Genomic DNA, 16,476 nt, shown 5'->3' with positions numbered 1-16,476 from the left:
AAAGCTTCCTTCAAGACCTAGAGCCCATTCAACTAGAGCCTTAGCTACGTCTATAGCCTTTCAGGACAGGTTGCCTTTAGATTCAATTTGTGCAGCAGCCACATGGGCCTCTCCCCATACCTTTATTTCTCATTACAAACTGGACACGGCCTCCAGAAGCTGAGCTAACTTTGGTTCCACCATCCTCAAGAGTCTGTTCCAATGAGCCACCCAGGGTTGAGGTGCTAGGGATGTGGTCCCATCCAGCAAGAATGAAGGCGAGATTGACAACTTAACATTGAGAAGTTATGTACCTACCATAACGTTCCATGTTAGTTGTCTTCTTCTCACCTTCTTTCTTGCGCCCCGCCCTCCAACCCCCTAGCCTGGACAGACCGATAGGATCCTACGGAGCCTTCCTTTTTTCCCAGTATGGTCTCCAGTGGTTATCCTTTTCTTGGGATGGCTATATGTATGGGTATGCCATTCTCTCCTTTTGCTCTGGGGGCAGAACTACTGTAGTGTTAGCTATCAAACGAGATCTGGGTAGTTAGCGCCTAGCATTGTGGGATACAGGGTTACCTCATGCCGGTAAAAATAGCTCTCGAGCTTTGGTATAAGCCGAGTCGGAGCCGAGGATCGGCTCCGAACCCATCCAGCAAGAAAGAAGGCGAGAAGAAGACAACTAACATGGAACATTATGGTAGGTACATAACTTCTCATTATAAAACTATAGATTGTATAAAAAGATTTAAAATGTCTGGGAGATCAGAAATGATGAAGTCATTGATTGTTAGTTATATTTGACCCCAACCTGAGTATGGAATAACGATATGGAAAAACTTGTAAGAAAACAAGCATGAGTAAGCTGGTAAGCATACAGAGTAAATATACCAAGGGCATCCATGGATGTGAAAATTTAATTTATTATGAAAGACTAAACTATCTGAGCTTGTACAATGTTTTTTATAGATATCAGAGTATACCTTATTAATATATATAGGGCATTTAGAGACAACTACCCCTGGGAATGTTTGGGGTTATCAAAAATAGTAGAGAATCATCAGACAACCTATGTAGAAGATTCTATAGTAATGAGATGTGTACTAATTGGTTCTCTGAGAGAGCAGGTGATACATAGAACAGACTACCAAATTACATTAAAACAAGTACTAGTTTGGTGTATTGACAGGCAAGCATTAATGCCCATGCTTGAAATATGTGTATGTAATAACCTAGTAAGTATCTGTGAACTAGTGGGTATTTTTATTGATAGAAGTTTGAAAGATATCTATAATAGCCATCCTGATTTAGAATACAGTGTATTATTTAAGTTAGACTTTGCAAAATGGAGTGGGAGTGTCCTGTACTGACACAATAAATGCAGATCATCATACAGTTGCTGTTGTGCCAGCCATGCCAGCAGTGTACATTTGTTAGCGTACTTGCTAGTGCAATCCAGTGGCCACAGGTAGTATATAAAGCATATTGCTAGGGGGAAAATTTGTCAGTGGGGGATGTGATTAATGTTATCGAGTAACTTAAATTATTTTGGTCACTTAAAAGACAGAAAAAGTCAACCACCTTCAATTATCCTTCAATTATGGTGAGTACCTCACCTAACCGTAATTTCTTCATAGCAACTAGTGTGTAATGAGCATAGGTTGTTAGATGGGATTAGAGGGACTAAGGTGTTTCAGGAAGTTGGGTTAAGTGCTTGTGTTTCACTCTTTCATTGAAATGGTGATCCACCACAGTTGTGAAGAAAACATTTTTATTAGGTAAGTTTGAGGAGAAAAAATACCAGATAATAATTACACATACGTTGTTTTTTTTTTCTTTCTGAGAATAGCAACTGACTTACCTGACATACTATCTTTTTTCCTTTATTTTCAGTTTATGTTCCAGGGAGGAGGGGTAGTGCAATGGTCCATGAATTGCAGTATGCATAGAATTGTACCAAAGAGGAATGGATGCCGGTTTTCTGTTTGAGGGGTCAAGCTGTAATGTTACCTGCAAGCAGTCAGGATATTGAATCTGGGTGTTTTTGTTAATAAGGACTTAGAAACATGACTGCTGTTTCAGTTGCAATGAGTGAGCAACAGATTTCTGTATATTTTATGTCAAATTCTGTGGTGTCAAAGGAGAGAGTGCGTGTGTGTGTGTGTGTGTGTGTGTGTGTGTGTGTGTGTGTGTGTGTGTGTGTGTGTGTGTGTTCTGAACTGTAACTTCTGCCCTTCTGTCCAGTTTGAGCTGTACATCCAGGCACATAGATTGGATGTTTCTTTCAGCATCTCAAGTGAAAGGGCTTTGCTGTTGTGTCAGGCATGTTAGCAGTGTACATTTGTTAGCTTACTTGTTATATTACTTATGCTGTGTACTGAGTTCATATTTTTCATTTTTAGGAACTTTCAAGCAGTTGGTGGATATAAACTTTGCATGTGCTATGGGTCCACCAGGTGGAGGCCGAAATCCAATCACTGCCAGATTTTCTCGCCATTTCAATCATCTATCATTCAATGAAATGGAAGACAGTAGCAAAATGAAAATTTTTTCTACTATTCTTGGTAGCTGGATGGGTAAGTTGAAAGTGAAAGAAAATCAAATTTGTCAGTAATACTTAGTCAAGCTGCTAAACATACAAAATGGTTTATGGTATATAAGACTTCATTATGATGTCATACTCTCTAAGTTACCTGATTATTGTGCTGATACAGGGCACCCCAACCATATTTTGTAAAGTTTATCTTACACAATAAAATACATCAGAATGTCTGTTATAGATATCCTTCAAACTTTTATCAATAAAAAAATCCAGTGGTTCTGTCTTAGAAATTTGTGGATAAAATAACAGGCCAGAATAGCTGATTCTCAGTATTTCTATGCACTTTTTGGATCCCGAAAATTCTTGGGGGGGGGTCATGAATTATTAAATATCTATTGCTTCACAAGTCCATCAGTTAATAACTCATTTAATACTACATAAATCCTCCTATTCACAATATTCATTTTATTTAATGATGTTGAGATGTAAAATGTTTCTTTACAAAGATGTTCTAACATTTTTGTGCTACAATCAAATGAATTCAGGATAGCCAACCCTCCTTCTGTGTTGGGTTTATAATCTTTGCAGTGACTAACTTTAGGAAATCATTCTCCTCTTTTTCTAAATTGTAAAGAAAATTGAAATTAAATGTTCAGTTTTTGGAAAATTTTATTTTGATTAAGTCCTTCATGTTCTGGATAAAACCCCTTACTAAACAGTTGGATTTAATTTCATTGTGATGACATTAAGTTGATGCATGGATTTTTAACTAATCCTTCAGCATATTGTGATTCACTGCTATTTATTCATTTCTTTATTTATATTTATTTACTGTAATAGAACAGTTTTCAGGGATTACCACTTTCAGACTCAGCCCATGTTGCATGTTACAACAAGAGCAAACAATGAGATTTTGCAATAATAAATGACGAGGGATGAAAAGATATCAGTAAATTCAAAGACAATAATATCACTGTAATAAAAAGCTTATAAAATATAGTGTAAGTTAGTACTGGAGGAAAAAAAAGAACAAAGTACTACAACATATAGCTATCAGTAAAAATAATGCTGAAACAGCTTATGAAATGGATAGAATTAGTACTGACTATTAACACAGATTCAGTCCAAGTCAATAAATGCAGATAATAGGGCTGGGCAGTCATGGGGAAAAGCTCGCGCACTACACTGCTACAGGCACAGTATGTCAAAAAATAGACAAGACAGAAAAATGGCTAAGTCTATGCAAATCAAGTTTCATATTCATTTAGCAACTAAGGTCATCCAGCGTACCTTTTGCTTAGAATTCTACCATCACAAATTAGAAAAAATCATTCTGATTAAAAGTGCAAAGACAAGATTCTAAGAATAAAGCACTGAACAAACTGATTAGTCTCAATTTTTTTGAGTTCTACAGTCAAAAATTAGAAAACATCCTGTTCCAGATACATGCTCCAGACGACAAGACACAGCTGCTAAAGTTGTGCAGACAGAGATTGCTATTAAGCAACTATTTTTTTATAGCAACTCCAAAGCACAAAAACTGTAGCACAACTAAGGCAACAGAAAACAAAAAGGCTTGTGGATAAACTTAGGAAGCCTATGACAAGGAAAATAACCAAAGATCCTACAGAGCTAGTACAGATATTTCAGAAAATTTATGAAAAGTTGTAAAATCAGAGGAATGTGGAAACCAAGAAAGAGCGCAAATGCAAATATTTATGGAAGCCTTAATTATGCCAAAAGCAGAGGAAGATGAGACTCAACAGCTAATTGTTAAGACTGACAGAGGTGAAATAAAAATGGTGATGTATAGTCAAACTGCCTGCTGTTCCATGTTGAACAGAAGTGGCACCACTTTGCAATTTATGATTGGCCCATATGCCTCCATATCAAAAATCACAAAGCAGAGCCTGTTTCTCTGGGATTTTAACAGGCAGTGCAGGACTCAGGACTGGGTTGCTGATCTCAGGATAGTCCCACTCAAATAGGGATGTCTGGAAACTCTGATCTGTGTAGAAGTATGCAGGAACAGATGGTATTTCTGTGGAAGTTTGAGAGCTAGGAGAGAAGGAAGTGATATAAAGCTAGAAGAATTTAATAGTATTTTAGAAGAAGGGAAGGCATCAGCATCACATCGTGGAAGAAAGCTGTGGTGGCTGTATTTTTAGCTTCATATTGATCCATGTTTATACTAGCTAAAAGAATGACAAATGTGTTGAATTAATAGATATGGATAAGTATGATATTGTGCAGGAGGGGCAGACATTTGACAACATTAGAACAATGATAATCCAGAGGGAAGCAAAATGTAAGAAAATACCACTGTTGTTGGTGGGTCTTGATGCAAATAAAGCATTCAACAGAATATGCTGGGATTTTGAGTGGAGCAAGAGAAGCATTTGTATTACCCGATACAATTCTAAGATTAATTATGAGGATATATGAAGAACTGGGTGCAAGAATTAAAGAGAGAGAGAGTTCCTCTCTGATAAGTTGTGTTTTAACAGAGGAACCAGGTAAGAGTGTCCTATTTCCCCATGGTTATTTGCATTACATTTAAAGCTATTGGCCAAAAATAAATAAAAAATAAGGGACTCAGAAATTCATGGATGTAATTGGTATGCTATGGTTCATAGGTTCATAGGTTAGTACTAGGCTATCAGCCCTAGGGCCTATACAAGCCTAGCCATAACAATTCCCTGGATATTTCTTCCCACAATATTTACTTCCCTGGACCCCTGTCTAACAGGGTGACTGATGTGATCCCCTGGGTGAATTTCCTATCTCCCATCCAGTCATCAAGGTTCCTTTTGAAGAGGGCCAAGGAGGTGGTCTACTTGACATGTATGGGCAGTCTATTCCAGAGTATGGAGAGTCTCTGGGTCAGGAGCCTATCCCTCCAGCATGTTTTGTTCATTGTGATGACAAGGTTTAGATCCCAGGAGCGTGTGGCTCTGAGGGATTGGAATTTCTTTAAGTGAAGCATGTCCAACAGCTCAGGGTTTGACATGGCCTTGTATGTTAAGCAGAGATCGCCTCTGAGTAAACAATATACCACAGAGTATAGCTGGAGTTTTTTAGACGGTCAGTATAGGGCATCTAATTTAGGCCTGTGATTCTTTTAGTGAGGTATTTCTGCGGCCTTTCCAGCTGTTGTAGATGTCTTGTGAAGTACATACCAAATGTGGCGTTGTACTTTATAATGGGTCTAATGAGGAATGAGTACAGTGGGACAATGACCTCCTTTTTTCCAGATGAAAAGAAAAGCCCTTAATCATGAGGTGTGCAACATAGAAGGATTTCCTGACTGTTGTGGCGATGTGGTTATCGAAGGTGAGACCACTGTCCACCTGTGTCCCTAAGTCTCTCATCACACTTTCAGTATTTAGTGTACTTCCACCTATGTGGTAATTCATGGGTACATGTTTTTTCCCAAAGGGCATAACTATACATTTCTTGGTATTATGCTTGAGCCCATGGCTCTGGCACCAAGCATGTTTGTGTAAGCCCCTTTTGTAGAATATCCACATAATTTGGGGATTCAGTAATGGCTCCCAGTTTGCAGTCATCTGCGAACTTTGTTAGCCAGAGTCCCTTAGTGTTGGCCTATACTTCAGAAATGTTGGTTTTATTTTCAGATGATATTATTTTGTACTTGATAAATCCAGACATCTCAGTGTTATGGAACATTTTGATACAGTTTTCAAGTCTTTTTGAGATATAGAATTAATGAAGATAAAACAAAGGCTATAGCTGTAAATTATGTACCACAAAGAAATTGGTTCAACAATACCCATATTTATGGGGACATGATAAGATGAAGTATTTAGGATAATGGATAAAAAATGGCTTCTGTTGTGACAGCTAAAGATATGTTGGAAAAGAGTAAACAAAATGTAATACAAAAATTGAGAAACTGGAAGTTCTTTTTGTTTATTGATATGGATAGTGAAATACAGTCAGTGAAAATGTTTTTATGCCTGTACAGGGCAGGCATATTTTTATCATCAGACGAGAAGTTGTGGACAATATTTAAGAAAGAGTTGAAAACATTTATCTGGCAAGGAAAGAGTGCAAGAGTTAAGTGGGATAAGTTGATCCCCTCAACAGACCAAGATGGTTTTGGATTACTTGATTTGAAGGGATATTTTAGAGCGGGTCTATATTAGATAAACAAAAGTTTACCTTAGCAAACGCTCTATTAATTGAAAATCTCAGACCTCGATATGCTTTTTGTGAGATTGTGGTACAGTGAAGATTGGAATATTTGCCCTTTCTTCACTGTAGTGTAATCTTGGAGTTGGTATATATATATTTAGTGGGGGGTGTGGAGGGTGTAGCCCACCACAATAGCGAGTTCGATGTCCGAGATTACAAATTTACCTTAGCAAACACTCTAATAATCAAAAATCCCAGACCTCTATATGCTTTTTGTGAGATTGTGGTACAGTGAAGATCGAAATATTTGCCCTTTCTTCAATGTAGTGTGATCTTGGAGTTGGTTCATAGGTAGGTACTAGGCTATCACCCAAGGGCCTACGTAAGCCTAGCCAGCAAGGTTCCATAGCTTACACCACCCAGGAAAGTTATTTTCCTGTGCCACTGTCCAGCAGAGACACAGAAGTGATCCCCGGGGTGTATTTCCTATTTCCCACCCACTCATCAAGATTTTTCATGAAGAGTGCAAATGAAGAACTTTGCTTGACATAGATGAGTAGCTTGTTCCAGAGTATAGGAAGTCTCTGGGACAGGAATCTATCCCTCCAGCATGTCCTGTTTATTGTGGTGACAAGGTTTAAGTCCCTAGAGCATGTAGCCCGGAGGGATTGGGCTTTCTTTAGGTGTAGCATGTCCAACAGCTCTGGGTTTGACATAGCTTTATATGTTAGGCAGAGATCACCTCGGAGTAGGCGATATGCTACGAAGTAAAGCTTGAGTTTTTTTAGGCGGTCAAGTTTAGGGCATTTGTTTGAGGACAGTAATCCTCTTTGTGAGGTACTTCTGTGGTCTTTCCAGCTGCTGCAGATGTCTTGTGAGGTACATTGCAAAAGGGGCATTGTACTCTATAATGGGTCTAATGAGTGATGAGTAGAGGGGAACAATGACCTCTTTTTTCCTGGATGAGAACCCTTTTATGATGAGGTGTGCCACTTAGAAGGACTTCCTGACTACTATGGCGATGTGATTATCAAAGGAGAGACTACTGTCCACCTGGGTCCCAAGGTCTCTTATCACGCATTTGGTGTTAAGTAGATTGCTGCCTTTGTGGTAGTTGATGGGTACAGAGTTTTTACCAAAGGGGATGACACTGCACTTTTTGGCATTGAGCTTGAGGACATGGCTCTAACACCAGGCATCTGTCGCAGTGAGGCCCTTCTGTAGGATGTCCACATCATTTGGGGACTTGACTATGTCTCCTAGTTTGCAGTCATCTGCGAACTTCATTAGCCAGAGGCCTTCTGTGTTAGCCTGTACTTCAGAGAAGTAGATACCAAACAGGAGAGGTCCCAGGATGGAATCCTGTGGTACTCCACTTGTCACTGCTTTGAGGTCAGATTTGGAGTCTGCAACTTTTACAGTGTGGGTTCTGTCAGTGGGCCAGTTGGCAACCCATCTTGTGACATAGGGATTTATACCTAGTTTAGTGAGTTTAGCTATAATTCCAGAATAGGGGATAGTGTTGAAAGCCTTGGCGAGGTCAAGATAGGCTGTGTGAACCATGTTGCCCTCATCCACGGCTTTGGTGACTGCCTCAAAGAAGTCGATCAGGTTCAGGAGGCATGATCTGCCTTTCACAAACTCGAGCTGGGTGGGATCCAGAGTTTGGAGGTTACCAATGTCTTTGTTTATGAGTTCCATGATGATATGTTTCATGGCCTTGCATATCAGGCTCATCAGGCTAATAGGTCGATAGTTCCTGAGATCAGTGGTGGCTCCCCCTTTGTGGAGTGGGATAACTGTTGTTGGTATGTATAGTTAGTGGGGTGTGTGGAGGGTGCAGCCCACCACAATAGCGAGTTCGATGTCTGGGATTTTTGATTATTAGAGTGTTCGCTAAGGTAAACTTTTGTTTATCTAATATAGACCCTTTTAGTTATGCATGGTTGATATACATAACACAAGCAGAAGGTTATAATTCAAACTAGAAATGGATAATGAATGGGGAGGTTCAAGAAATAAAGAGAGAGTGGGGTTTTAGCTACAGATTCTCAAGGAGAATAATAACCATACAGAATAATAAATCCATAAAGTTGCAGAAAGTATTATAAGAACTAAGTCAACACAGGAATGGAGAAAGGAGATTTTGCCAATGGGAATGACTGCAAATAGGGGTACAGAAAATAGGCAGGAGGGATCTGGAGTTTACTGGAGAAACCTGGCAAAGAAACCAATGTATTGGGTGCAAATAACTAGAGAGGGAGTGGTAATAGAGTGGGATGAGGCCAAGAAGTTGTTTGTACTTCAGATTATAGGCTGCCTTCCGTACCATGGATTGATAGCAGAGTACAGACAAAGAGAAGGAGATAAGGGAATCCTAAGTGAAACACTTGCTGTGTTAGAGTTTTTAGTCAACATTGCATGATAACTGTAAGAATCTATCAGAGGAGGTTAGAAAAGATTGGGAAGATGGACTGGAAAAGCAAATTATAAGGGAACAATGGAAGGACATATGTATGGCTCCCAAGTATGCAACAAAGTCCAGAAGGTTTATGGTTTTAGCTTGGAAGTGTTTGCATACGTATTTTTATACCCAGTGCAGACTTCAAAGAATTTTTCCTCAGGTACACAGCAAATGTTGGAAATGTGATGTGGAAGAAAGAGGTTACTGGGAACAATTTTTTGTGAGTTTAATGAGTTGGTAGATTTTAAATGTTCCCTACAGAGTACCCTGTCAGAAATATTGTTGGAGCAAATGGCTGTAACTAAGAAAATGATTCTTTTAAGCTGGGGCACAGGATCTGAATTACCTAGATATATTAAATTCTTGTTAAGTTTAATTCTATTGGCTGCCAAAAAGCAATTACTGGAAAATGGAAATCAAAATCTAACCCACCTGTATTTGATGTACTGAATATTTTAAAATAGATAAAAATGGAAGAGGGATCTTAAGAAAACAGAAAAAACAAATTACAAAGAAATAAATGGAATTTGTGGGAACTATACATGCAAAGTAATGTTCAGGAGGAGGAGTGATATTTATCTTATTCAGGCCTATAATGCCTTTTTGTATGCTTCCACTTCACACCCATGGCTCCTTAAGGCGTCCAGTCCATTTTTGGGTCTGGATTCTTTAACTAAGTGACTTACCAGCTAATAATAGACAGTATTAGAAAGGACAAGGAGCTATTAACACAATGACACTAATATTGGTAGTCTGTGATATCCTTGCTGTAAAGAAATTAATCACTGTTTGTCACTTATTTTTCATATTGTCATAATGATGAGCCCTACATGTTATTGAGGGATATGGTGTGATATGCCATGGTGGGAAATAGGAAACTTCATTGTCAATGTCCATTTATATCACAATATACCTGAGACATTAATATTTATTTGTTAGTAAATATGAAAATAAACAATATTTACAGTGTAAATTTTACACATGTACTTATGTCCAAAAACAAGTGACTTACAAACTGTTTCGTGGCATCAGGTGAAACCTTAGATGTTGTTGAAGAAAACTAGCTTGGGTAGTTTTACTGTAAGCTGCACATTTTGAGAGATATTCAGCATTATTTATATTGATAATTATAAAATTAAACGTTTTCAGACATCTGTAAATATTTTAATAAGCATACACTCGGAGAGGAATTTTTTGTTATCATGTGAAAGATTGTGTCTGGTTAACAAAAATATTCTAACAATACATATCTAGGTTGCACAGTTTCCAAAATATGACAATTTATTTATGAAAGTGTAGCAAAAATATAATTTTGGGTTTGTGTGCATTATAATATAACATTTATGAAAAAAGCTATGACTGCACTATTATCACTTTAAAGAAAGCTTCTTACTGATAACATTGTTATTTGTACTGCCTTAATTGTATTTGTTATTCACAAAATACATTTGTTTATCATATGCTTTTTAAGTTTATTTTTCAGAAAATGCTCTGGAGTGCAAGATGTGCTAGGCTGCTAAAGGTGTGACATTCTATACCACATAGGTTTTAATGAGTTAAGGGAAGGCAGGAATTGGACAGTTAATGTAATAGTCAAATACTAGACTATCAATATGCAGACTATTACAAGCCTAGCCAATAACCAGCAATGAGAATCAAACCCTATACCTTGTACCTCTCGAGTAAAGACCTTAACCACTATGCCAACCCCACCACTGAGAGACAGTTTATTTATTTAACATTTGCTTACCAGGAAAGTCCAGCTGAGACAGAGCCCATTCTCAGAGGAGTCCCAGGGAGAACTGCTCCAGACGCATGTCTTTGGAATGTGGGCAGAAACCAAAGCACCAGAAGGAAACCCAAGCAAATGCAGGGAGGTCATGCAGACTCTGCACAGAAGACACAGACAAGAATCGAACCGGAGAACCTCTTGCTGTGAGGTTACAATGCTCATCGCTGTACCACTGTGTTGTGCAGTTATAAAGAAAGAATACATGTAATGTATAATGTGTGCAAGTAGAAAAATGTTAATATGGTTTCTCTTTTTAATGTATGTGTGAATATGACTTAAGTGATGATTTAATAAAGGTGTTTAAAACTGTGCAAATGAGGATTTATTAATAAGCAATTCTACAGGTCTCTACTAATTTGCAGGGACATGCTTCTTAATCCTTATGACCAATGTCCAAAGTAATTTTCTGCAGCGCCTGTCTAGAGCTCAGAATCAGTAATAGTGATGCATGTAGCTTATTTAGTAAATTATCCTCCTTTTATCGCTGTCTTGATCAGTAATCCCCTAACACAGCAGCTGTGGAAGAGGAAGCAGTATGCCTTATTTGTTTGTAAATTCATGCCAGGTGGAATAGTTTGCATTGTAGTCACAGAAGTTATAATGGAGCATTTATAATCCCTGCAAACACCATTACCTGTATTATTATGATCCCCATTCATTTCCTTGGCACCTGTGTTATGGATGTGTTTCTTCTCCCAGTTAAAATTAGTAATTTAAAATATATAACATTAAGATGCATGCACACACACCTTTCCTAATGTATCCCAAATGCTGTCAACAATAAGTAATACTGGTTGGTTAAAAAAAATCATACTTGGAAATTCCAAAATTCAGTGGTAGATTATTAGTAATGTATAGTCAAACTCTACCCTAAATATGTATTGCATAGTGCAACTCATCAGAATTACTTCTTTGAAGAAAAAAAAAAAAAAAAAGAATTACTTCTTTGGCTGACAAGGTAACTAAGAAAACTACTAAGAAATCTTTAAGGGAATAGTATCAACTAACTCTGATAATATCACTGTGGCAGGTATTAAGCTGGACTGCTTAAGTAATCACTGAATTTATTTAGTGTATATGCTCATCCCTCCATCTGTCAATCCATTCAGAAGCCGTTTTCCCATTTTTGCATATGGGATCAAGATGTCACTTCAACAGTAACAATTATTTAGGGCCAATGTTCACATTGACAGGTCGCTATCCCTGCCATATAAAAATGAAAAAAATTACAGTGTGTCATCTGTGCCAGGAACTCCAAACCTTTCAATCTTTCTGGTTTTATATCAAGGTTAAAGTTATTTAACTGCCCCCCACCCCACCTCTCTTAGCCTCAATGAAGTAATTACTTTAATCATTCCTTCCCAAGCCCTATGAGATGTCAAAAAAGAACAAAAGTCAGAACTATATTCTGTTTAACACCTCAAGTCCAGTCTGTCATGCCTCCAATGTAGTGAGCTAAGAAACAAAGTAAAACATATTATGTTATATAATAATAATAATAATAATAATAACAGCAATAATTCCTTTCTTAACAAGCAAGTTGAGCACAAAAACAGTTCTTAAACTTTGTGTTGAAATATATTTTAGTTATTTAGTCCCAGAAAAAAAATCACATCCATCCTATTTCCATAACTATCTACATGACTTATAACAAACAGACTTAATAAGCACCATTAGGTTCATAGGTGTGTACTAGGCTAATGGCCCTGGAGCCTTTACAAGCCTAGCCCATGGGATTACCCTGGCATCGTGCCACTCAACCTTAGCTCCTAGTGCCTCTGTTGAGTAGAACCACTGGAGTGATCCCCACTTTCCACTGCTTACCAGATATTACCCCATGCATCCTCATCTTTCTGTTTTGGTACCCTCACGCTTTTATTTCTCAGTCGATTTCCAACCTCTGTAGTATCACAACTAGTCTCTAAACTCAAATTTGCATAATTAGCTGTTAACAGCGTGTTTGCTTATTACCCCATTTGGTCTGCTAAAACTATTCTTTTTCCTAGGTACGTCTTGATAAATTGCTCCACCACTAAGGTATATATATCTAAACTCTGAAAATCCTCAATTGTTGTTCCAGTGCACAAGTGAGGAACTTCTTGAGAATTATTTAATTTCTGACCAGTAGCTTTCCCCTGCCACTATAACAATGCTAAAGGATTATACCCATAAAAAGATAATAACTCATCTAGCAAATAAAAGCATCCACCTTGGCTTTTGCCCAAGACACAGAATGAGAGACTCCTCTGCTGACCTTCACTAAATATGTCCAAATCAATCTCAATTGGAGAAAGGTACTAGGTGTTATCTTTCTAGATCTCTCTAAGGCATTCAATACCATATGTCACCATATGTTATTCTCTTACATGAGTACTGATGCAGAAGCTGATGAGTGCCAGAGTGCTTTCAAAGCTATTTCTCTGATCTCATCCTGTCTATATGACGGAAAAATGTGCTGTCTTTTACTCTGTCCATTTATATTGGAGTCCCACAAGCCTCTTTTTTTTCTGCTTGCAGTACTTGTCAATAGCAAGACTGACTTTTGCTTCCAGCCCACCTTTTGCAGTGTGCAGATGACTCAGTATATCATTAGAAAATATCTGCCATCTACAAAGTCCTTTTCTAAAGTCGAAAGATCAATTATTTTGCTCTGGTCATCTTCTAAACCCAAATAAAAGTAAAGACTTTCTTTCTCTGGCTACTCCTTAGACCCTAACACACAAAAAGTGGTCTATATAAAATCATCTTCCCATACATGACTGAAACTGTAAATAAGATTAGACCTTAGTATTTTTTCTTTGACCAGGTTCTCCAAAATGATTTTCTCATTAATAAAGTAATCCAAAAAATAAAAAAAAATGCAGACAATTGTATGGACTAAAACAAGTAAAAGTGTTCCACACCAAAACATCTTAGGCAAAAACATAAAAAAGGCCTAGGCAAGCCAGGGAAGGAGGTTTATGGAAAACATACAAGTATTTCAGCTAAATTACTTCTGAATGCCCCTGACTTTTACTTTTTATAAGTCTTTATTAATGCAGTCAAGCCAGTAAAGCAAACTCCACCAGCTGTAAACATGACATGTTTGCCCTTTTATGGCCTCATCAGTACACCATAAGTGTATAGCTTCACTGTTAGCCAAAAACACTGAGCTTTAAACAAAGCATTATTTCCATAATATTAGGGTGACTGCAAAATTTCCCAATAATGAGCAGTATTAAAGGGTCACACAAGAAAACCTCAAAAGTTGCCAATAATGAAAAAAGTAAAAAGGTCTTACAGAAAAAATAGGCTCCCATTAATGACCATTACAACAGTCTGAGTTTGCTTGGGTCTTTCTGATAGTTTTGCCTTTATCTAGCCTTAGACAGTTGTCTCAGGCAATTGCTAACAAATCCTGCATATGTAATTACAGCCTACTCCTACCACATGTCCAGACTTTGCTTCTACTATGAGTTGATGAAAATTAACCAACCTAGGATTGGAATCCTCAAACTAAATGAAAAGAAAATTACCAAAAAAACACTTTGTTGTGTTTTGCAGGGGCAAACCCCCTGCAACCCCAATTTGGGTGGCAGGACCCTCTCACACACTCCAAATTTGTGTATACCAAATCCATGGTCGCACCAACTTGAAGAAGGGGAAATTTCCACAAAAATGAAATTACTGTCAGCACAACTCACTGACAGCGATTTCCTATCAAGGAGCTCTGATCTTTGGTGGATTGAATTTCTAGCAAATGAGGCTCGAGGATTCAGTCTTCATCTATCCGTAGGTAAATGCCGGATGCCTTATGCCATAGCCATTTTCAGTAATCTTTATAGTTTTCCTCTATCAACATTTGAGTAACCCTACAGTAATACAAAAAGCTTATGCCACCATCATCTCAGATTGAGAAAAAAAGAGAAAAAAATGCTATGTGATGAACTAGAACATTTCATTGCTTCTACCCTACTAAAAATAGCTCAAAATATCCTATACTGTAAGTGTAGCTGTCCAACCATGCAGTCATTATTATATATTTATTTCAATTCTCTTTTATTTAATATTATTTATAGATATAAAAAAACAATCCAGTCATTATTACAATTTGCTACTCAACGTTTGAATCACATCAGCTTGTAGACTATAAAGAAGAAAGAACCAACATAGACACACACTGTTTTCTGTGAATGTAGGTAAATGGCTAACAGCCTCATCAGTGAAATTTGGAAGTTCCCAAGAATCACCCAGTTCAAAACAACTATGAAAGCTCAGATCCGATGTTCTGTTTTCTGTCCTTCTCAACCTGTGGGTTATTGGATCTAATCCTGATCTGAGGTCAACATCTCAAATTCTTCAGCCCTGTAGTTCTGCCTCCTTTACCCATAAAACACTGGCCTTAGTGATTCTCTCCAGATCTCATTTCTACTTGCATCCAGACATGATCACTGAAGCTTCTTCTATTGGGATAAGTAGCTTTGGCTTATCTTGCTAATTTTAACTATTTTTCTGTACCTCCTCTAGACTGTTGTGTTTAAAATATTAGATTAGATAGCCTTAGAGTAGGAATATTTGCCCTTTTTTTGAGATTCTCTTCTTTTCTGTCAGTTTCTTTTCCTGCTTCTCTTGTATGCAGCATTGCTCCCTTTTTCTTCCTGGTATATATATATCTATCTATATATATATATATATATATATATATATATATATATATATATATATATATATATATATATATATCTATATTTTACAAGTTCGAACCTCATATGGCCGAGACCATATGTTCGAACTTATAAAAGTTCGATTGGACTGAATGGAGATCTCCGTACAGTGTGGAATGGGAAGATTTCCCTTTTCCACAATATAGTGCGATCTCGGAGTTGGTATATTTAAGTAGGGGGTGTGGGGGGGGGTGAAGCCCCCCGCATTTGTTATTTGTTTTTGTTTTTTCTTCAGTGTTTGAACTTTTACAAGTTCGAACATATGGTCTCGGCCATTTGTGGTTCGAATTTGTAAAAGTTCGATCTACTGAAGTAGATCCATATATAAATAAGTAAATATATATATATATATATATATATATATATATATATATATATTTATATATATTGTGTAGACACACACACACACACACACACACACACACGCAAATACAGATATATTGCATTATTGCATTTTTATATGAAATTTTCAAAGATTTGTGCTGTTTGTCAGACCTTAAAATAATATATGCTGGAACATTCCTCTCTGTACCTCTACTGAAAGTAGGCTATCATAGGATCATAGGAGGTTACTAGGCTAATAGGCTATTGGCCCTGAGGCCATTATAAGCCTAACCAAGAGTTTAGCCCAAGTTTAGACAAGTCAGCACCCAGAGCTCCTGTCCAGCAGGGACACAGGTGGAATCCCAGGACTGTATTTTCTGTTTCCCATCCAGTTATCCAGGTTGCGCTTAAAAAGGGATAATGAGGTACTCTGCTTGACATGGAGCGGGAGTCTGTTCCACAGATGGGGGAGTCTCTGGGTCACAAATCTGTCTCACCAACAAGTACTATT

At 37.6% G+C, this 16,476-nt stretch overlaps 1 protein-coding gene across 1 annotated transcript in view; it reads left to right on the top strand.

Annotated features, from left to right (window-relative positions):
* Positions 1 to 16,476, top strand: part of DNAH1 (dynein axonemal heavy chain 1) — a 5,225,710-nt gene that overhangs the window by 3,102,951 nt on the left and 2,106,283 nt on the right. The window contains exon 46 of the mRNA XM_044076389.1: positions 2,385 to 2,558. Coding sequence (XP_043932324.1) covers positions 2,385 to 2,558 — 174 coding nt within the window. The remainder of the gene's footprint in view (positions 1 to 2,384; positions 2,559 to 16,476) is intronic.

This window comes from Protopterus annectens, chromosome 7.part0, assembly GCF_019279795.1.
Source record: "Protopterus annectens isolate FY-2018-M chromosome 7.part0, PAN1.0, whole genome shotgun sequence".
Lineage (NCBI taxonomy): Eukaryota > Metazoa > Chordata > Ceratodontiformes > Protopteridae > Protopterus > Protopterus annectens.
Note: the sequence above shows the minus strand (reverse complement) of the source record. Positions and strands in the feature narration are given on the sequence as shown.